This window comes from Ostrinia nubilalis, chromosome 16 (genome assembly GCF_963855985.1).
Source record: "Ostrinia nubilalis chromosome 16, ilOstNubi1.1, whole genome shotgun sequence".
NCBI lineage: Eukaryota > Metazoa > Arthropoda > Insecta > Lepidoptera > Crambidae > Ostrinia > Ostrinia nubilalis.
The window spans coordinates 949,959-974,327 of record NC_087103.1 but is presented as its reverse complement, the minus strand read 5'-3'; the positions used below and the strand labels follow the sequence as shown (position 1 = coordinate 974,327).

The 24,369-nt window shown below is 35.3% G+C and overlaps 1 protein-coding gene and 1 long non-coding RNA gene across 2 annotated transcripts in view; one reads left to right on the top strand and one right to left on the bottom strand.

Annotated features, from left to right (window-relative positions):
* Nucleotides 1–24,369, top strand: part of LOC135079497 (microtubule-associated protein futsch-like) — a 247,817-nt gene that overhangs the window by 160,864 nt on the left and 62,584 nt on the right. The window contains exon 3 of the mRNA XM_063974154.1: nucleotides 21,844–22,016. Coding sequence (XP_063830224.1) covers nucleotides 21,844–22,016 — 173 coding nt within the window. The remainder of the gene's footprint in view (nucleotides 1–21,843; nucleotides 22,017–24,369) is intronic.
* LOC135079075 (uncharacterized) lies at nucleotides 10,702–11,513 on the bottom strand. The gene is made up of 3 exons (XR_010258722.1): nucleotides 11,456–11,513; nucleotides 11,119–11,348; nucleotides 10,702–10,936 (listed from the first exon to the last, which is right to left on the bottom strand). It is a non-coding gene; the product is annotated as an uncharacterized LOC135079075 (long non-coding RNA).

Genomic DNA, 24,369 nt, shown 5'->3' with positions numbered 1-24,369 from the left:
ATGTCACTTCCAGGACACCACGTACTACCGCAACCACGCACTACAAAATTTTGCACCAATTCTTGTGATAAAACAATGATTATTTCCTGTAAACAATCTCAAACGAAATTAACTGCTTAATAAACAAAATAGTAAACAACCGCCATGATGGGCCGGATTGGGGCGATGTTGCCACATGGTACCGATTACCCAGGAATTGGGATTGTAATTCCCTGATTCGCCAACACATTAAGCCTAAATGGCCGACAATTTTGTGATTTTTTATTTAACTAGGTAATCTTAGTTTCAAATATTAATTATTTATTTGTTTAACTTCTGATTTGGTTAGTGAATTGGCTATTTCGAAGAATTTACAAGGAGATTTAAATCAGAAGATAGCAATACTACAGTTCACACTAAAAAGAGAGGTAGGGCCGCAGAGAGCGAGATAGATATAAGTAGGTATTTGACTCAAGTTTTTGTTCCAACTCTGCCCTCCATTTTTATCTTTAGCTTCATGGGTTTAAGTAATCGCAATGAAAATGGCGGGTGTTGCGATTCGATTCGATTTTGATTGAGTCTTAAATGCATGTTGGCTAAGCCTTTGTATGGGAAATTTCAATCCAGTCTTTCGATTATCGATAGGTAGGGCTTTGCGATTCGATTTTTTGCCGTTTGACTAAGCCTTTTTTGTTATCGACCTCTTTTGCGATTTGTTTGTTTGTTTGCGACTGGTTTGCGATGGGTTTGCGATTTTAAAGTGCGTTTTGACTAGACCCACAGATTTATATGCTCTATCACGTCATAATATTATGTCAATGTCACCCATTCCGTGTCGCTCACATAGGTACCTCAGGCACGGACTGAGAAGCGCTAGAGCTATAACGAGTATAGGTATCTTTACTAGACAAAGTAATCTGTAGAAACATGAACATCTTTAAACGAAACAATTTACTTTATTGCTGGTAAACAAAGATATAAAATGTTAAACTGCTGTCTGAGACTTTAATTTCCGTCCACTAATTTGTTTTATGGAACAAAAAATGTGCGGGAAAATGCTTTACAGAGCTCTACACTCTCATCTATTCTTTGGCTCTTTGTCGCAATATTTTTAATTAAATAAAGACATAAGTTAGATCTCCACTGAGTTAATAGTTCTGAAATTATTGTTGTGTATTTTTACATTATTATGAAGTTACAATCTTTTGTAAAAGTCTTCGGAAAATATGAATATGATTCATTCTAAGACTGGAGTTCGGACCTTCACCTTCGGAGTGTATCATGCCACGTTAGAATTTATTGGGAAGAAATGTCAGTGCGTGTATGTACATACACAAAATTAATACGCAAAATGTTTTTGCGTCTATGTTAGTATGACAAATTAATAACAGTAAGCGTCAAATATTTCGTGACACCCAAAGTAGTCAAAAAGTTTGCAACATAATAATATCTACACTAATATTATAAAGAGGAAAGATTTGTACCTACCTATTTTTGTATGTTTGTATGTTTGTAATGAATAGGCTCAAAAAGTACTGGGCCGATTAAAAAAAATATTTCACCATTCGAAAGCTACGTTATCCACAAGTAACATAGGCTAAATTTTATTTTGGAAAAACATAGGGTTCAGGGGTCCACGCGCGCGAAGCCGCGGAAAGCTAGTATAATAAAAGAATAGAATAGAAAAACCTTTATTTGAAACGAAAACAAATGAAAATTAACAAATAAAAGAAGAGAGAAAAAAACATATCTTAGACACAATTGGATTAAGTTTGTGTTGTCAACTTTGTGGCCACTTTGGGTGTTACGAAATATTTGAAGCTGACGACTGTACATGATCCGAATGCTGTGCTTTTGTACTGCAATGTAGTTATTTCGAACTTCCGTCCTCTCAGTCACACACTGGCAATTAGACTGAACTTTAACCGGGAAGTTAAGGCCGGGTAGCAGAGAAAATGGCGAAAATGAGGTTTTCATTTTTCATTTTTGAGGTACTAAACAGTAAAATTAAAGCCTAAGATTTTTATTGGGCATAGTTGAGGATATTTTCGAGGGCTATTAACGGATGGAAACACGATTTGATGAAGTTGACTCGATAGAATAAATTCCCAAAGTTACCTCTATTCGTTTTCTATTTATGGTTTTATTTTTAAAATAAGCGATTTGAGATTCAAAATCTTTTACTAAACTATAGTTCAGAAATAACTTGAGGGCTTTTAACGGATGAAATTTTTATATTGCGTCTTATTTAGTTACTATGTTAAAAAATGTGGAAAAAATCGTCCATGACGGCTTGGACAATCTCAATCAGTCGCGCGGTGGCGCTTACGGAGGACGGACGCGTGTCAGTTTTTTGGCCGTGACAGTTCGCGATTTGTCAATATTTTTGACAATGATGACTTTGATGAGTCACAGTATAATAATATCAGTGTTACTGGAGAAAGCTTAAATTTTTGATAGTTAAAAATTATCAATTTTGTCTACCTATTGAAATATAAATCGTTCGCATCCTTTTAAACGAAGACTCTACTCATGATACATAGTACATTCCTCAAATATGAGACAAAACCAATGAGTTAAAATTACATTTTAATAGTACCTACGTACAATCGTCTTACACTCTTTAGAAGAGCACACTGACACAAATAAATAATAAAAAATACTGTCTAAGGTCTGTAGCTAAAGGTCTAAGCTGTAAGATAGAAGAATCTTCTAGCCAAAAAGATGGCAGATGCAGCAGATGTCAACGGATTAAAAACTGGAGTTCATATGACTCCTTGTAGACTTGAGTCTCTAGAGCGTCCCTTCCTCCACCATGCGTAAGAATTTTCACAAAAATACTGTCTAAGGTCTGTAGCTAAAGGTCTAAGCTGCAAGATAGAAGAATCTTCTAGCCAAAAAGATGGCAGATGCAGCAGATGTCAACGGATTTAAAACTGGAGTTCATGTGACTCCTTGTAGACTTGAGTGTCTAGAGCGTCCCTTCCTCCACCATGCGTAAGAATTTTCACAAAAATACTGTCTAAGGTCTGTAGCTAAAGGTCTAAGCCGTAAGATAGAAGAATCTTATAGCCAAAAACATGGCAGATGCAGCATATATCAACGGATTTAAGACTGGACTGGCACCACCTTGCAATGTCATCCTCTCATTGTTATCTGTAATGTAAATTATTATTAAAATGTATTTTAAAAATAAAATGTTCGTTTTATTATTTCAATAATCTGACCTCTCAACTCAACTACACTACACAAACACCTTTGTTCGCAACTGTACTGACGAAACCTCGATATTATACCGTTCATGATGGCAAGCTTTTTGCTGCGGTAATGCACTCCAGGTAACCGTGTGTGATGCTTATTGCTTATAGTGATTTTCGATACAGAGCCCCGTACATACGTTATACATAAATTATGGAAAGAAAACACCCAGACCAATACAAACAAATATGTATGCAATTTTAGTATGATATTTTTATTTATTAATAAACAAAAAGACTGAACAAAATTGATGCGTGTACTGATTAATGTAATTAACCACATGAGTATATAACCAATGTGTGTTACCAGTGATAACTTATGACTCGGAAACGTGGCCTCTCACTATAGGCCTTATACAGAAGCTCAAAGTTGCACAGCGTGCTATGGAGAGGGCTATGCTTGGTGTTTTTTTGCGAGATCGAATCAGAAATGAGGAGATCCGTAAACGAACCAAAGTCGCTGACATAGCCCGACGGATTAGCAAGCTGAAGTGGCAATGGGCAGGGCACATAGTACGCAGAACTGACGGCCGATGGGGCAGAAATGTTCTGGAATGGAGGCCGCTACCGGAAAACGCAGCGTGGGACGTCCACCTACAAGGTGGACCGATGACATCGTAAAGGTAGCAGGGAAGCGCTGGACGCAGGCCGCTACCAATCGATCAACATGGAAAGCATTGGGGGAGGCCTATGTTCAGCAGTGGACGTCCTGTGGCTGAAATGATGATGATGAACCACATGCAAAGCTTTGTGAATTGCAACAACTATAATTTATTATCCAAGCTCTAAATAATCGCTACTACGAGTAACTGATCATAAAATGTTTTTCCAATCGCTCAAGCTCTCGAGGATCTACCTATAGGTCGGGTGACGTAATCTTGAAATTCTTCTAGCCGGCGCGGAACTTCCGGAAGGTCGGGTGACGCCACGCCTCTTTGAACCGTGTTTACTTTGGCAGTTATATTCTATATTTATTCGATTCCAAAATATATCCCCAAAAATTTTGAAAGTTGTTTTAATTTGTATCACTTGGATATGATTTGTATTAGAAAGTGCTGTGAGTGTGACGCTTGAACGGAAGGAAGTCAACCTAACCTAACCAACTGCGTATTTCTAAACTGCGTATTTCTATACTGTGTAGCTGCGAGAGCTCTTTGGCGCGCTGTCTTCGGCGAAGTATTGCGCGCGCAGATTTTGACAGCGCGAAATACCTACTTTAGCAGAAATACCAAGCCTTAAACAAAGTTAAAGAGCGGAGCGGGAATAGCTCAGTAATTACTAGTTGTTAGTTAATGCAGAATGAGTGTTTTCAAACTGACATTTGATACGTGTTTTGCTTGTCAGTTTAATTTTCGGACTTCAGTATGTAGAATATTCTTCCGCAATATCCGACTCATATAAGTTTTAAAGTATTTGAATCACGAAAAATAAATGTTTGCTGTGAAATTGTGCTTAATTTTAGCTTCAATAGTCACTCCATATAAGTGAAATTAGTCTCAATTCAAACTCAAGCATTTTGTCTTTGTATTTGGATCAATCATAATTAACTTCAAATAAAATCAATCCTTTGTTCCAGTATGATACAAGATACAAGTTACAAGTACATATTTATTATATTTCATTGTATTCGTAAATCAATTAGAGATTTAATTAGAGAGTCCATGGAAGCTAATTAACCCAGATACTCCTGAAACTTTTTATACTTGTCAATTTTTATAAATTTTTAGTATGTTTCTAAATAGAGGTCAAGTATCCACAGAAAAATATTAGAAAAATTCTTGGTCAACTGGAAAAGCCGGAAAATGGGTGGTGTTTAAACACCTGGTCGGAGAATGGACTACTACCACAACTACTACTATGAGAAAAAAACATACTATGATTTTGTTAGGTTTAAGAGTTAAAAAGGAGTTGTAAGTTATACTCATTTACTAAAAAAATACCAAAATCTTATTCAGAGCTACTGTATATGGTAAGACATAAATCATAGCCTAGGATGCTTTAGTACGTGGCGCATTTTTTACACCAAATTGATTTTTTCTTGCAAATTTTACATGTCAGTTGCGTGTAGTACTCGTAAGTAAAGTTGTACACAGGGAGGGATGTAAGCTCCCCTGTATGTAAGCGCTGGACCCTGGTTGTGGTGCCATTCTTCATAAATATTTTTTAGGAGTATGACTGCTTTGCCATGTATATTTTAGACATTTTGGCACAGAACTTTCACAGAAGGTACTTGAACTATATTGTATTGTTGTAATTGTGATTGCGGTAGGTACTTTCAAGGCAGAAGAACTAACTGCATTGGAGGCATCATTAGATTCATATCGTCTTACTTTTAAAAAAATCAGAGTGCGGGATGTTATCATCTTTATCTGAAGAAGACTAATAAATTGTCGTACAGTACTTCTGCCTAGGCTCTAAGTTGCGAACCTGAACCTTACACGCTATAAGTAGCAATGCAGAAGCAACGGATGAATATTCTGGTGAAGAAGACCACATTACCTGACAAAATCTTCCAGGTTATAGTTAGATAAACGGAACCAGGCTAACCTGGAAGATTTTGTAAGGTAACGTGGTCTTCTTCACCAGAATATTCATCCGTTGCTTCTGCATTAGCATTTTCTGGTGGTAAAATTGCTATGTGATTCGGTATCTGAGCATCGTCGTCAATGTTTTCTAATACGTCCACAATTTCGTGAAGTCTCAGCGGTCTTTTATATCGTGGCCTAGACTTTTAATGAATATACAGGTTAGACGTGGATTATGCGACCAGGTGTTAAAACACCGATCGTAATTTTGTCATAAAAAGTCTCAAAAATGTAAAGCTTTTCAAAAACATATTTTTATTGTTTTGTAGCAAACAGTAGTACATAAAATAATAACTAGTATAATCTGAGGTATTAATAGCAAGTTTATGAAATATCTTACCATTTATTAGACGTTTTTGCACAAAACTAAATAACAGAATTCAAAATAATAAAAAACTAACAAAATAAAGCAAATATGCGATATCGAACATACTCAATTACAGCTTGATTCGTAATGAAGAGAAAATACAAGGAACAGTAAACAAATTCTCGATATTTTTATAATTTATCTGAGGATATTCCGAACTACTTTTTAGCGGTGTTATAACACCTGGTAGGAGTAAGTGGGTTAAAACAAACGTTCCTATTAAAATAACAATTTTAATGTTAGTTGTTCACTTTGCGTGGTTACAGTTAGTGACATGTGTCACTTACCACTCGGACTGACAGAAACAGGCGTCACGATCCGATTAAAATGCCTTTTTAATTAAGTACAAATTGACATCAAATACATAATGTGTTAAAGCAACAATATTGTTATTTTATATGTATTTAAAAATTAAAAAAATCAATCAAAAAAATTTACAATTTTTATGACATATCTATCCACTTGACCATTTCTTATCTTTCAAGCAAACTTTTCATTTACTTGTTTCATAGTTTAATTTTTTATTCACTGCCAAACCGAAATATAAATTAAATAATGTGTAAAAAATTTTTTGGAAATTCCATCTTTACTTTCTATGAAAGTTTTTGTCCTTTGAGAGCAGCTGTTTTTAGTGCAATATATAAATAGAAAAGGTTTCACATTGCTAAGTCTTGCTTGACAAAGGCTTGCGGTTACTGTGATGTGGCCCGCAGTGTGCATGCTTTGCATAAACGCTCAGTAAGCTCTATGGCTTAGTCCATGAACTCCATATTATTTTGTCATGAAACCACTTGTACAGTCTGGCGAAATTGCCAAAATAATTTCTTAGTTCCTTTAACAATATGACTTGGGTCTTCTCAAGTAACCTTTACTGTACTCACCTAAATAGCTCTCTGCGTGACACAATTGATGCTGTCAGATAGTTCTTTTAGCATTAAGGCTGGGTTGCACCATCTTACTTTAATTTTAACAAACGTCAAAAATCTGTCAAACTCCACACAAAAAACAACAGTTATCGTTAAAGTTACTTAAAGTTAAGAGGTGCAAGTCAGCCTAAGTTTACCATTTGTATTTTTGCAAAAAAACTACTTGTAGGTATACCAGCTAGTATCCATTAATATTCTCTTAATAGATGAGATTGTCGTCAAATCTACCTGCAGTTAGATAGAATACAAAGAGCAAGTTCACAGAATCCTAAAAAAATCCCGATCATCTGACATAAATAACGCTTTCTACGCATAATTCAGATCTGTCTATCCTGGGTTCTAGGATCGACTCCAAGTTAATAATACAAATACCTGCAAAGTTGCCTGTTAGCAACTGAATGGGCAGTGCTACAATATTTATGGCCTTTCAGCCGGCACGCTACCGCGAGCCTTGAACAAATGTTCTGAAATATAAAGTAGATTTGAAAATATTTTCTACGAACTACTTCGGACTTAAATATTTCTAACCAGCCGTACCTACTTTCAAAGTTAGTTGAGTTTGAGTTACAAAAGCGCTTTTTAGAGGCAATATTCCAAGAAAAAGTGCTTTTTATAGGCAATATTTCCAAGAAATAAATAACTTTCACCAATTGATATATCGTACTGAAGTGAGGGTAGAGCAAGCTCTATTTGGCAAATGTAGTTAAGTTAAATTGTAGGTACTGAAAAGAGCTTATAAAATTCAAAAAATTCAAAATTCAAAACGTTTATTTGCCAAAAACACAGTTATACAGGGTGACAATATTAAATAGGATCATGTGTTTAGTCTGCTCGCAGACGTGCAAAAATTACAGGATTCAATAGTATGTCAAATAATTAAGAAAATGTCAATTTAAAATTAAATTAATACATATCAATGTCGCCAATTAAAATATTCCTTATAACTATAAAAACATTTGTCCAAAAGCCAGCAAGTCAATCTGCTTTTAAATATAGGGCTTTGGAGTACTTAAGTTCTTCCGGTATTCTTCTATCACTTACAAACTAGGTAGTAACTTACAAGCGCATAGTAATAAAGATTATCAAGCAGTGTATCAACCATATTTATCACAACCTGAATTTCAAATATTCGCCAATTGAATAAAAAGTTTTATCTAATAGCCATCTACGCAACTCTGTTTTGAAACTATTTAACGGTAGTTCACTAATGTTGCATGGTAATTTATTATAGATGGTTTTGCACATATCATAACAATTTTTTTGAAATCTTCGTGTTTTTGGGACTGTTTCTAACACCAGTCTCTGACAATTTCGCGTTGATCTTGGGTATAATTGTTTCGCTTGTAAGAACTTGTGATTATTTTTTTTAACAAACACACTCACTTCTAATATATAAAGGCATGGTAGGGTCAGTATTTGAAGCGATTTGAAATATGTCAAACAAGATATATCAGGTGCTATATTACATATAGCCCTGATGCATCGTTTTTGGGCGATGAATAGTTTTTTTATGTTAGTTCCATTTCCCCAAATTAATAAACCATATCTTAAAACTGACTCCACATACGCATAATAAGCAGTAATGGCCGTATTTATGTTTGCAACTTTAGTCAATTTGTATAAAGCAAAAGCGAAACCGTTTATTTTGTTGCAAACCTTCTCTATTTGGTTTTCCCAATTTAATTTTGGATCTAAAATCAAGCCTAAGAAAGTCACATTATCCGCGTTCCGTAGAATTTGTCCATTAAAATATATGTCAACTGTTTGATTTTTGAAGTTATTAAAATTGATCATATGAGTTTTTGATAAATTTATTGTAAGGTTATTTTTTTCAAGCCATTCAATTACTGATGTCATTGCATTTAGGATGTCATGTTTATGTTGATCTAGTGAACAGTTCTTGTCGGTAGTAACTATAATCGATACATCATCCGCAAAAAGTACAGTCTTTTGTTCCGTTACGTTTGGCAAATCATTTATGTACAATATAAATAATAGCGGGCCGAGCACACTTCCTTGTGGAACACCAAATTTATATATTTCTTGTTCCGATTTATATGTCTGAGCAACTGAATTTGAATCCAGTTGCGTGATCTCTACATATTGTGTTCTTTTAATAAGGTACGATTTTAGCCAATTTAAAGCAGGCCCCCTTATTCCGCTGCGTTCAAGTTTGAGTAATAGTTGGTCGTGAGATACACAGTCGAAAGCTTTCGACATATCTAAGAATATTGCTGTTGTGTAGTTTTTAATGTTAACACTATGTAAAACATCATTTATTAAGTCAAATGCCGCATGCGTTGTCGATTTATCTTTTTGAAAGCCGTATTGGTATTTTTTAATTATGTCAAATTTACTAAAAAAGGATGTCAACTGATTATGCATGACTTTCTCAAAAACCTTTGATACAACCGAGAGAATCGCTATTGGTCTGTAATTAGATATGTCTTTTTTATCGCCCTTTTTGAATAATGGTTTCACGGTGGAAATTTTTAGCTTTTCGGGAAATTGTCCTGTGTGTAATGACAAGTTAACTAAAAAAACCAACACAGGACTAAGTTCATCTTTACACATTTTTAGAACTTTTGTGCATAGACCATCATACCCTTCGGACTGAGTGTTTTTTAACGTCATTATAACTTTTTTAATGTAGTCATCATCTACAGGTGTCAAAAAAATACTATTTTGTAGGTTGCTATTTAGTGTGTTTTCTATATTTGCATTTGCTTTATTGGTTTAATAAAAATAAGTGTTGAATTAAACTATTCCCCCACCTGTTCTTACAATGTTTCAGCTTCAGACTTGCAAATCAACAATAACTGAGTCGGTATTCAAATTCAAAATACTGTTACCTAAGTCTCTAGCCCTCTGAAGTTAAGTGTTGAAATCAAAAAGTATTAATATAGGAAAAATGAGACGCGGCAGCTTTGTTCTCACGACGATCATTGCGTACTTATAACGTTACCGTAACAACATTTATGTTCGTAAACCGGAACATTTATTTCTATCTTGAAAAACCACACGTCGTTAAGTATTAACAGCCTACAAAAAACGCATATCCGCCCACTATGTGCGCAGCCTTAAACGCTAACGAGTTTTCGGGTGACCTACATCGCGGGCTGGCGGTGCGGAATTATCACAGTTTTCGCTTGGACGCGCGCGCTTAACGAGATGAGCGTTTGTTCGCGGTGCTATCGGGTGAGGGCATGGTGAGGGCGGAAGCGGGCAATTTATGAACAACTAGCGGCCGCCCGCGACTTCGTACGCGTGGATCCCGTTTTACCCCCTTAGGGGTAGAGTTTCGTAAAATCCTTTCTTAGCGGATGCCTACGTCATAACATCTACTTACCTGCATGCCAAAGGGTTATGCCCACTTAGTATGGGACCTTTGGCCTGAGGTGGACAGACATTACAGCATGTAATTTCTTATTTATTAAATAGTCTATACCAGTAAGAAACAGAATATAAATATCATTTTGTATCCAAGTCCTTAAAAAAATTTTTTTTTGCTTAAGACTAGAAAGGTTAGAAGCAAAATAAAACACCATTTTTTTTAATTATTATTATTTTAATCTGACTCTTGGGTCAATAAAATATTGTCTAGGAACTAGGCAGGTGGAAATACATGTTCCTGATACCTTGCCCAGCTCAAAAACCACAAAATTGTCATAACATGAGCACAGCAACCTACTGTTATTCGGCCAATATCAGGGCAAATGAATCCTCGTCCCATCATGTGTTTGTTGGGGCTCCACAGCATGTGTAGCAGCTCGATCAGCTCACTGCCACTTAAGGATGACATATTTGGTCAGATCCCCGCAGCTGAAACAAAGAAATTAATTATGGTATCATTCAAAATTCATTCTTTAAGATATTGAGATGTGATGTCAATTTTTATCTATCAGTAAGAAGTATTTGTATAGAAAAAAATATACACTTTGTTCAAATATATCAAGCCAATGTCTTTAATAAAATATAATGAAAATAATTATAAAAAAACTTACTTGACGAGGTGAAATCTGTTCCATTATTACATTATTTTCGAATATGTGATTCTCTTTCCGTGTTAATATGCAGTCTATGGAACATATTTGTAACAAAGACAATCCACGTTAACTGTGACCAGTGCTAGTGGTTGCTTCTTCATTTGAAATATTATTTGTCCTTGATTGGTGCAGAACCACACCGTGGCCACGGTCCAACATGAGTGACAACATACACTGCTGTTATCAATCTAAAAAAAAAGTTTTTTCAGGATTATGGTAATCTACGGTGAAGGTAGTTGATCAAATACATTGTAAAAGGTATTCAACAAGTCCACACGCTCATTCAATAACTTACCAGCTGAGGAGTCATCCACTGACATTATAACCAACTGAACTTAATAAGTTCTAGGCTATGTCGCCCTATCTGCATCATGTCAGCTATACAATTGATACATATCATAGGTTCTTCATGAGATTGAGGAATTGCTAGTTGCATTATCCAAAATCGGGCTGGGGTTAACATTGGGGCTCGGGTCGGAGTCCATACGTAAGCCGTGGTCGGCGTTTAGGCAAGGTTCGATGTCCGAAAGTGAGCCATTGGTCATTGGTTGAGTGAGATTCGTAGTTCGAGAGTATGCCAGGGTCATCGGGAAGGGAAGCATCGAGGACCATGGTCAAAAAAATAAAGACGTCAAAAGGGAAACTTATACAACACTCTTCTGCTTTTATTTTGGCAAAGACTTGGTTTTGAGAACTAAACAACACTCACGATGAAAAATACAAAACAAAGCGAATGACAGATAACAGCTGTGACAATATTTTCAGTGTTGCCATGCTAATAATGTGGTGATGAATAAAAATAATCGATATAAAAATCGATTGTATTTTTTGATGACTCGAAATAAGGTGTATAATAAGGTGTGTGTGAAATAAGGTTTCATTTAGTAATTTAAATATTTTTGGTAGTGTTATTAGAATATTAAAAATGTTTTATAAACGTCATTTTAATGAATACGTATTTAAAAAAATAATAATTGTCATAGTCGAACAACAATCGATATGAATCGATTCTTACCGATAAGATTCATTTTGGCAACACTGAAATGAGTGTTAAAGACAGGAAGTTGTAATTATCACATAAAGTACTATTTAAATTGGATTTTTATAAAGGCAAATTGATACAAAGTTAAACTAAGTAAATACTTTAAAAATTAATTAAAAATTTTTGGCAAATTCATATTTTCATTAGCAGCTTGTCCACGCCAGGCCAGAAATGAACATTGTCCTTTCAGCCCGATTCGTCCAGTGGTTTGGGCTGTGCGTTGATAGATCACTATGTCAGTCGGTCAGTCACATTTGAGATATATAGTACATATTATTTAGATTGATAAACCCATATGAGATTAAAGCATTCCAGAAGGCATTAGAGAGAGATCCCTAGAATAATTAGTCAAGGAGAAAACTGATATTATTGTAGTTAGTTAGGAAGTTCGGATATGGTTCGGATAGAGGTTTAAATGATCGTTATTTACGATGTGAATGCCTAAAAATGTGAGTAATAAATCTTGAGAGAAATATCTGCAAAAAAAATACCTTGCTGTTATATTTAGAAGATACAGTACAAATTGGTGTAATAAACAACCAACTTTGTAAGCCTAATTTACTGCCTAGAACTTTTTAATACAACAATCTGTCTCACTTAGTACGAAATTTTGTATCTAAATTAGAAACAGCTGAGATATCTCATAAAAAGGGCATTATTTATAGAAAATGTTTTTGTTCCACAAAACAGCGTTATCAATCTAATAAATTAAACTGATAACAGCTGTCGACCGGAATCCAGCAAAAACAATAATTGCTTCCAACATGGCGGCCCAGTGTTGCCATTATCGGCCGTGTAAAAGGATTTATTTCCACATAAATCTATTGCGTTATTGTTTTAATCATCGAAACCAGTTTTGGGATATTGCGGATTTGCCAAATCGTAATAAGATCGGGGATGTTTCTAGGTGGGTGCGCAAATACGTTGAGGGCTTATATGATATTGTTTAGGGTAGACGTATTGCAAAACAAGCGCTCTAAATTCGATTCCATCTTGGTCAATGTCAAAGTCAGGTCATAAATTATATCCTGTGATTGGTTCAAATATTGATATTAACAAATTAAACTGAGACTTGTATTGCAACGACGCTTGCAACTGGATTATTTTAATAAATAATGAAGAATAGAATATTGTTATTTCAAAATACGACACCTAACATACAGTATGGTTGCTTAAATGTGTTTTTAATCATCTCCCCAGTAGAAATCGAATTCAGGATCTTGTCATCGAGAGAGATTCTATAGCCACTTGAACACAAAGTCAAATTATAGCAATTCAACTTAGTAACTGGTGTGTGACTGGGATAACAGATGCACATACATTAACATACAACAGAGTTCTCTGGATGATAGTACACGTACTGCCTGGACATGCTCTAATGCACCAGCGTTCCTGAGGGAATGCTAAAAGCTGGAAAAGGCATTAGAGTCGCTTCTTGAGTCAATAACCAAGTTAGTGCATAGATATTTAGGGGTCTGTATAAGTTAGGTCCCTAGTTCACTCACGTGGCTGTCTGGATGTGTTTTCTATGCAATTTACTCGATAATTTCATAGATTTGTGGAATGATAACCCATGTTATATACCTACACCGGTTATTTATTTATAGTTAAACTTTTTACGTTCTATAGTCCAGTCAATAAAGCATTATAGATGGAAAACTGTAGAACACAATTTCTGACTTCAGGACTTTATTTAGACTAGTTAAGAGGTGAACATAGCAAAAGTCCCCGCCCTTAGCCCTTGAGCCGGCGGGGAGAGGGGGGTTTAAAGGTGCCACTTTTCGGTTTTTCGCTTAATCCTCGGAAACTATGCGTCCTAGTGACATGACTACTTTGAACCAAAAAAAGCATATTCAATTTGCTACAGATGAGATAGACAAGTTTTTCTATAAATTGTATAGTTTTCGCGGCATCTGCTCTAGAAGGTCTGTAATATTGGAAATTTTATTTTTGTCTTACATGTTCCCATCAGGAGAAAATCGACTAAATCAACATTTAGCAATCATTCTAGACATGCGGGAGCATGTTAAGCCTAGTTCCAGCGAGGGGACTACACCGTGCGTATATTTAGACGAATCACTTTGAGCCACTTTTGAGTCCTCATCAGCACTCAAAAACTATTGTGCATTAACACTTCAAAATTTGCCTCATGTGTTGAGACTTACAAGATATACATCAGTTTCAAATTTCATAAATCTGCCTCAAACGGTTCTTTAGATGAGGTGTCTAGTTTCAAATCCCGCTAAAACGATTTTGATAAGATTTCGAGAAATTGAAAAAAACCGCTTATCCATATAGCTTTGGCCTTAGGCAAAAAAAAATGATACGAATTATTATTGTCATCTGGCAATACTAACAGTAATTGCTATTTATCTTTAAATTAAATATAATTTGAATTATAATGAAAACTATTTTCATTTTGGCGTATTTTGTTACGAACATTCGATTTTAATGGGATTTGAAACGGACATGTTGTATTTTAGCGGGATTTGATAAGAGCAAATTATGAAGCAACCACGTTATAAAAAAATCTCCATACTGATTTCGCAGTCACGTGACCAAAATACCTTGCTACCATTGGTCAATCAACTTTTAGAGGGTTTTGAAAGAAACGGACGGCGTTTTAGCGGAGTTTGTAACACAAACCTAATTTTAAGTGCTAGTTTAGTAGTCTTTTAGTGTATTTTGATCGAAAATGATTGAACAGTATGATGAGAAAATTGCAGTAGCATCATTTAGAGATATAAACAGAAATTAGTTGCAGGAGCGTTTTCGCGGGTTTTGAAACTAGACGACTCAGATATTGACGTCCAAAAATCTACATGTCTGGCCTATAGACCAAATTCTAACCACTTCCAGATGACCTCGAAGGTTCAAATTTGGCATCCAGAAAGGTAGTTATGTAAATACAAAGGAACAAATAAAAAACCAGTAAATTTTAACATTTCACATGTGATAGATAGATAGTAGTGCTCTAAATATCGATTTTTGAACGTCAATACCTAAATAACCGTTTGAGGTATTTTTATGAAATTTGAAGCTGATGTACATCTTGCAAGTCTCAATACATGAGCCAAATTTGAAGTGTTAATGCACAGTAGTTTTTGAATGATGAGGAGTCAAAAGTGGCTCTAATTGGTTCGTCTAAATATACGCACGGTGCAGTCCCCTCCATGGAACTAGGCTTAACATGCTCCCGCATGTCTATAATGTTTGCTCAATGTTGATTTAGTCGATTTTCTCCTGAAAGGAACATGTAAGACAACAATAAAATTTAAAATTTTACAGACCTTCTAGAGCAGATGCCGCAAAAACTATACAAGATATAGAAAAACTTGACTGTCTCACCTGTAGCAAATTGAATAAGCTTTTTTTGGTTCATAGTAGTCATGTCACTAGGACGCATAGTTTCCGAGGATTAAGCGAAAAACCGAAAAGTGGTACCTTTAAACCCCCCTCTCCCCGCCGGCTCAAGGGCTAAGGGCGGGGACTTTTGCTATGTTCACCACCTAACTAGGCTAAATAAAGTCCCGAGGTCAGAAATTGTGTTCCATGGATTTCTCTCTACACCGTCGTTAAGGCATTCATTGACTGGACTACTAAAGCTGGGTTGCACCATCTTTCTTTGACTTTGACAAACGTCAAAAATCTGTCAAACTTCATACAAAAAACACCGGTTATCGTTAAAGTTACGGTCAAAGTTAGGTGGTGCAACTCAGCTTAAGAGTTTTGTAAGAAAAAGCTTCCCAGAAATACACATGCATTTTAAAACATACGTATTAAAAACATTCAACTTTAAATTAAATCCTCTTAAAGTGATGAGCACTCTTTCAAAATCCGAAAGCTCATTTCAGGCAGAGCTTTGAAAGTTTAGGAAGACAATGACTAAATCCAATCCCTGCATTCACTGTAAAAGCTTGCAGCGTCGAGGCCGCGGCTTTCATTGGATAGCTCGATTACTTGCAGCGGATTAGCAAATAGAGTTCATTTCAATTAATATAAATATAAATAAATAAATATCCTTGGACATTTTACGCTACGCTTCTAGTTCCAAACTAAGCAAAGCTTGTACTATGGGTACTAGACAACGGATATAAACATACTTAAACAGTTTTTTTTTTTGTAAATATATACATATTATACATAGTAACACCCAGACCCATCACAGAAATCAAAATTCATCATTTCAATTTCTGCCCGGCCGGGAATCGAACCCGAGACCTCTCGGCATAGTAGTCCGTATCGAAACCACTACACCAAACGGCCGACAAAATATATTGGAATGTATAGAGATTGTTTGCATCTCAATTAAATAAAAAGAGTTTGCTGTCATAGTTTAGTTTTAAAAAGCTCTCGCCTTAATCCTACTAGTCCTACTAATATTATAAATGCGAAAGTTTGTATGAATGTCTGGATGTTAAAATGTTTGTTACTCTTTCACGCAGAAACTACTGAACGGATTTTAATGAAACTTTACAGTATTATTGTTTGTTACCCAGAGTAACATACATATTATAGGCTATAATTTATGATAATCTGTGACAATCTAAATTTCACGCGGGTGGAGCCGCGGGCAAAAGCTAGTCACTCAATAATTTCAAAAGTTATGCCAATGTTTTTGTAGTTCTATTTAAAATATTCATGAATCGCCTGAGCTTGAGACAGTAGATTATTTAATGTGATCGGTATAGTACAGACATATTTCTAAGTGAACTTGTTTTTTAAGGCAGCGCTTATTATACCTAATCCAGCTTTCCAGTGAACCAGTTCACAATTTATTTCCGTGATTTTCACACACTGCAGCTAATTTAAAACCCTAACGATACTCGAATTGAAAAGGCTGCAAAAACTCGAGCGAACTGAATCCATGGCGCCCATTGATGTTCAGATCGCAGCCGTTCCTCCATAATCCGCCCCATTGAAGTGCGGACTTGAAATGGACGGTCGAACGCAGATTGAACTCTTTTGTTTCTAAACCCAATGGTTCTGCGTTTGAGGATGATATAATAAATACCTACGGATGAACAAAGCTTTTTAAGATGAAAAGACGAACAATTTAAACGGTTTTTTCCCTCTGAAAATAAAGTTAGTACAAACATTTGTTTATATACAATGGTCAATATTAAAATACTCTTTTATCAAAATCGATGAAGCACATAACTTAGTTTGCATTAAATCATTACTAACGTAAACGTATCTTTAGAATGTTGTTATTAATAGTAGCATTAAATGCAATTCAACTTTAACAATAATAATATCTTATAAAATCTATAATTTATAAATGATGCATTGCTAAAGTCGTTAAATAAAAAATTTGTAGTTGTGGTAACCTTTTATGCCATTTTGCAGTAAAACATAATCTTACACTACATCACAAAAGAGCCTCACAATAACAATGTAGCGTGGGGGACTTAACATGCCTTAACGGCCGTAACTTTGGATTTGCCTCGCGCGGTAAATATTTTGTTACTTTAAAAGGTTGCCTTTGTGAGATTTGTGCCACTTCTGTTTGCATTCCTTTGAGTATGAACAGTTCTTGACTTAACCTTACAATGTTATGAAATTGCTCAAGTAAATAAAGACTATTTGTATAAGTAAAACATTTTATACACAATACACGTGTTTCGTTGTATGATTTATAGATTTACTTTCGATTTTCTACGAATCTTCCAATTTGTTTTACAAATCATGAATCTTTTACTGAGACTTTTGTTAAGTAATAATCAAAATATCTAAAGTAAAAAGCTTCAAATTTCTTTGTGGACTCGCCCTGTTGTCACGAAAAAATGTGATATTTCAGTTCAAACAGAGATTCCGCGAAAGCCTTTGACATTTTTGGATCCATTGTTTTCTGTTTTGCGTATATTCCGTCCTATCTGGTTTCCACATGGAGTTTTCCCGAAAAAATAGAATTATACAAGCGTGTTAGGTCACAAGAGCAGTGGACACTGCAAATTGATGCTACAGCCACAGAATAATAATAACTACAGCTACCTGAACCGCATGACGCCAGCGAAAATGCGATGTGACGTGACATTTTCATGCAAATGGACAGCCTTATGTAAAGTGGCCCAATCTCAAAATGAGAAGTGACAGCTGTCAAATTGTGTAGAATACAACACCTCCATCATTTTGCCGGCTAGTAGTTTGTAACTGTTACTTTAGGTTTAGTTTTGACTTTAATCAATATTGATTTGAATCATTGAATGTTAATCTATTATTAGTCAGTGGTTAATCTATTATTGTTTCACTGTATGTTTTCCGAACAAAATAAAATAAAAATAATAAATAAAATAACATAGGTACATTGCATACGTACCTACACATAAAGCCATGGACTACCAACTATGAAGTAGTGGTTTAACTAATTAGTACTGCAGCCTAAAAATAAAATAAATGAAGCCTTAACTAATACCAATTAATTCAACTGGTTAGGTATAAAGTAGTCGAAAAATTCACTATAAAATTTTCAATTTAAAATAGATCCCGTTTTACACATTAATAATTGCAGGCTACTCTATGACTTCCACTGTGTTTCACCTGCCAAAAACTATTCATTTTCATCTCCATTTATGCCACTATTTTTGCCTCCATTTTTCCTCTATTTTTACCTCAATTTCGTTTGGTTGGAAAAAATCAATTAGCGTGCACCAAAATTTGAAGCCAGACAATTTTGCTCACAAAATATAGGATGATTGATCACTTGTTATTTTATTGGCCACGTTGTTCTATGAAACAGTAACGGCCTACAAATAATTTAGGAAGCTGTTTTTAAAATTCTATTTGCAGATAGTAAATGACCCTTAAAATATCCAAAATATAGTTTAATGTACCAAAGTTACACAATAATACATTTTAAGACCTTATTTACTATTAAAATAATTAGGGCACTTACATAAGGAACAGAATGTAAATTAATGAAATTTAACCATGAAGTCCTTATTCCTGCGAGGCTTGTTTATAAATCAAACCGGTTAACGATATTTTAACGACCCCATAAACTACACATAAACCATAAACGTCAGGAATCCACCCACAAAACGTTCGTGTTCACGTGATCTTAGTTTATGAAAAACAAATTCATAATTTATTTATTGTAGCAGTTTTTATAGACGGAAAAAAACTTAACGTAAACGGATAGTCATGTACCAGTCAATCAATGATTTGAAAAAATATGAAATATTAATAAAAAAAATTTTTATAGGCAGCGAAATTAAAACATTAGGTACTTAGGTAACACAATATTTCAATCATTTTGTGTTACTTTTATTTTAGCGTAGTAATTGAATTATTATCTTTTCTATTAATCGTGAATAGCATAATTTGTATAGACACAAGACAATGGACATGACTCTTTGGGTAAAGTCCGTTTCATCATAAACTGTAAATAGGTAACTTTTTAGGTATCCCTTAAAGAGTAGGTAATCATCTAGTATAGCAACGAAAAATTACATCAAACTGACTGAAAATGAACACCGTACCGTAGTTTAAGGCTGAGTTGCACCATTTCATTTTAACTGTGACTATAATCATGTCCGGTGTTTTTGTATGAAGTTTGACAGACGTTTGTTAAAGTTAAAGTAAGATTATGCAACCCAGCTTAAAATCCACTTGTCTGATTGCGTCATTACAGACACCTATGACCTTTCATAACATCTCATCGCCAATTTTGAGACACATTTGTACCCCATCTTTGTCTTTCCAGTCGACCTTGACCATTTTGTAATGCTAATCATTCGTCTCCAACCCAATGAAATGGCAAAAAGCGTTGTTTGATTAGCGAAATTGATCGAAATTTCCTCGGAATCGTTCATAAATAAGAGCTATCTTCGACATTTCGAGTCGTAATAGCGGAATACCGACTGTAGGCTGATAAAGCTTGGGGATAATAAAAGGTTTCTCTTTTGACAGGGTTGCCAGCTGAAATTCCAAGTAAAATTACCCAGAAAACCCTTTTTTCTATTTTGTCGATGAAAAAGTGAAATTATGCTAGGTATTTTTTACTTACGTAACATGTATTGAATCCTACATGATTCTAAGGTGAAATGACGCAATATAATCAAGCTATAGTTATAAAGACGTACCTATATCTTCCTTGAATCATAATATATTTTATCATTACGTTTATTTGAAAAGAAAATAATTCCTCACAGTAAAAAAAATCAAACGAAGACCTACGAGTAATCACAAATGACCCAAGTCAAAACTAATTAAAAAACTTCGAACTTTAAACGTTTAATTTATCTGTCATTTAAAACTTTCTAATGAGTCGTTAACTTTATTAACTCTAATTATAATTACGCAAATTTTCTTCACATTAAATACTTTTTAAGTGTTAGGACTAAAATAATAAAGTATCAACCCTGTAGTTATTACTCGTATCTGCCGAATGGCGCAATGCGGAACTGATTCTGAGTCGTACGCAGGCGGCGGAGGGTCCAAATTTTATTGTCCTCGCAGCGCCTCTTGAGACATTTCAGGGTAACAATAATATGATAAAGGCGATTTAGATGCACTTGACTTGGCTTAATGTTACATTTTTCCTTTGCCTTTTCATGGAAAGGTCGGGAAAATATTTATTGGGAATATTTGGGACACGTCTCTGGAGTAATGACGGTTTTGGGATGGTGACTCATTTTTTAGTCACATATTCATGATTCTACTCTTTATTTTTGACAGTGATATCATTTCATAAAATATGACCTTTCACTCGTATAGTCCATCCAGTATTCCATTTCATATTATGTTAGTAAATACGAGTATCTTCAATAAGAAATATTATTTCGGAATTATGCACTCAAAGGTTGTGCTTCATTTCGTCCGTTGATTCCTTCAGCTTGAAACAAAACTTCGCAATTCCATTTCATGGAACTTTCCAGCAGATGGAAGAAGCCGTACAAAGTACATATCCCCAAATAAAGCCGTGTGCGTCATTAGTATTGTCTGGGCGCTTGTTACCGCGAGAACAATGGCATATGAGCGGGAGTGCTGCCGCGAGGTCGCGTGAAATATGGGTTTATTCGTTACTTTCCACAATACGAATGTGTTGGACACGTAATTTGAAACAACAATACTCTCTCATCTGAATCTGTGTAGAGCTAGTGGTTCTCAAATTGTACTCTCATCCTTGTAGCACCAACCTAAATGATACAAAAGTAAACAGTTGTGACGTTTTGTGTCCTTATTTAAACTTTCTAAACTTGAGCCATCTTTAACCATGAGATATAAACACGATGCTGAGATTCAAAGGTTACGGGACTATTCCCACCTCTCTTACCCACCACTGCAACTCCTATGTAGCCAGGATCTACAGCTTGACCGCCAATAAAACCTAACCAATGAAGGTCAAGTTTGTCCCGGGGGAAAGTTAAACCTGCTTCAGAGGTTACACTTTAACGGGTACTGATGTACCTAAATAAAATCATTAGTCATGACAATTAATGTAGTCTTTGACTTAGGACGCGATCAAATAATACTGTCCTAGCTAATAATTAGTATTTCTACTTATTAATCACTAGATGAGGATTGAAGCTATTAAAATTTGCAATGAAACAACTAACTATGTCCCAGTTGGTACGCAAAGCTTTTTTATACAATCCAAAACACTTTCCTCCAACTAATCTTAATTTTTTTGTCCACAGGCGAGCGCCTTATCCAGTTCGCATCCGAGAACCTCGTGACAGAGATCCTGATCCACCCGCAGATGAACACGCTGATGCAGTGCATGCGCAACCTGCTCAGCTCCTTCACGCGGCACCGGCACCTCGTGCACGCCGGATACACCTTCGCAGGGAACGGCTCCTGGATCATGCAGGTATGTAGACATAACACTATAGTCCGGTCGCCAAGCAGCTTGGGGTCATTGGACGAAATTCTATGTGCTCGGCGACCAGACTTTACTTTGAATTACTTGGTATGTAGGTACGTAGAGTTCGGGGCACAGATTCACATGGATACGTTACATACCTTTGCTTTATAGCAATGGTATGTATCTGAACGTAGCTCTTTATATCTGATATCCGGAATTTGTTCAAAAGTTCCGTTTTTAATTAGATACGTAAAATTCCTGACCGGAAACATTTTACCCAAACTCTCAACGTTATTCGAAAACTGTTATCTTTTAAAATAACCTTTATTTTCTGTAACAAACGACTCGTGTCCATCGTAGCTAGATAAATTCTCTCGCAGTAACGAGGCATGACCTGAAAGTTCCTTCATTAATTTCCATTACAGCATCCCTGCTCATAATATGAGCTTTATTTATGAGACTCACGGTGATCGGCCCAGTAATATGAAATTACGGTACGCGTAGGTAAATTCTAGTTATTTGGGTTAAATGCCGTAGCCTCCTTTTTAACAACAGACAAATGACAAATACATTTTTAAACATTGTTATTTCGTTTTACTTATTTTGTTCTCGAAATGTTTTTATAACAAGCACTTTTGTTAAGTAGGACAATCTATTTTTGAATTTTTGAGTTGATGACTTTCGAACGTTTCTGATGAGTAAAACCTTCAAACCTTTTTAAAACTGATTTGAATCGGTTCACTTTGCGTCCCCTTCAACTGGTAGCCATTTTGTGGTTTTCTTTGAAAGGCAAATGGCGTGCACGACCTATCAGCGTCACTCCTGCAGACCTCCAGGGAACAAAGATGAGGGTCTATGTCGAACCACAAATCGCTGAATTAATAATATGGGATAGTAAGTAACTTGCTGATTTGACCTTCGCTTCAACAGTAAATAATAAATTTGATCCTTGAGTGTACTGAAGGCTTAATCTAAAATAGAGGATTATTTTCTCTTTATTATGTTAAAATTGACGTCTAACATTTGTTATCTTTAGTTAAACTGTTAGGTTTTCCAAAGAAAACTCCCAAAAAATAATATAAGTTGTAATTAGACATTGAGTCCTGGGCCCCAAGTCCCCTGATTTACAAATGGCTCAATTGAATCGTAATGGAATCTCAATGGAATAACAATAGCATGTCATTTCATTAAAAATAGCAGACTTGGGGCCCTGATCCTTTTTATTTTTACTTACATAATTTTTAACGGATCCTGATAGCGTTTCATTTAACAGCCTATTTTTCTGGCTTTAGTATACGACTACATTCATTTGACCAATTTATCTTGAGAAACGTTTATTAACGCAATTTATTTTTAAAAATGATCTGTCTCCTGGGTCTTTACTGGCTGTATATTTTATTCCCTTGCCACCTCACTAGGACAGCCTAATAAAACATTCACCGGGGATTCAAAATGGTGGATATTTTGACGCGGGAACAAATTAATGTTTAATTTCGTCGACGCCGTACTGTAACGAGATTCGATGCTCATTTGGAAGTTTAATTTAAAATGTGTAATTACATTTTGTTGGTGCGACCAGAATGTTAATGAAACCCACTTTTAGAAGGTGCTAATTTAATTTGCCAATCGAATTGTTGGATAAACAAATTGTTAATTCAATGAACTCAGTGTAAATACTCCTGAAAGTGGTTCGAAATTAACAGTTCCAGAGGTAGGTAACCACAAGATTCCAATTTCAGCACAATGTTCTGAGAACATAGCATTCATGCATTAAATACCCCAGTAAAGAGACTCTTACTCTCTATAGATTTTAGGTTTCCTCCAGTTAAGTGTTTTAACTACAAATAAATTATGTAGAACGCGATGAACCCTGCCACGTCGCCAGTTATTTATTTTTCATCATGACAAATATTGGGAAACGATCGGACGGTGGGTATTGGGAATACTGGGAACGTTTGTGTATTTATGTTCGTGTGTTTATATTAGGACACTTACTTGTTTGCAATAATAAGTAATTTGTTTTAAAATACTTGTAAATTGTGTTGAATATGTTTGAACCAAATAAACAATTTTTCTTTCTTTTCAACCGACTTCAAAAAAAGGAGGAGGTTCTCAATTCGACCCGTATGTTTTTTTTTTTCTATGTTTGTTACGCGATAACTCCGTCAATTATGAACCGATTTGAACAAATCTTTTTTCGGCGTATAGGTAATACCTCAAGGGTGGTCCCATTTAAATTTAATAGTAAAAAAAACAACCCCCAAGGGTGGAAAATTGGGGATGAACTTTTTTATACGCAATATCTCCGCCGATTATAAACCAATTTGAACGATAATTTTTTTGTTGAATAGGTATTATC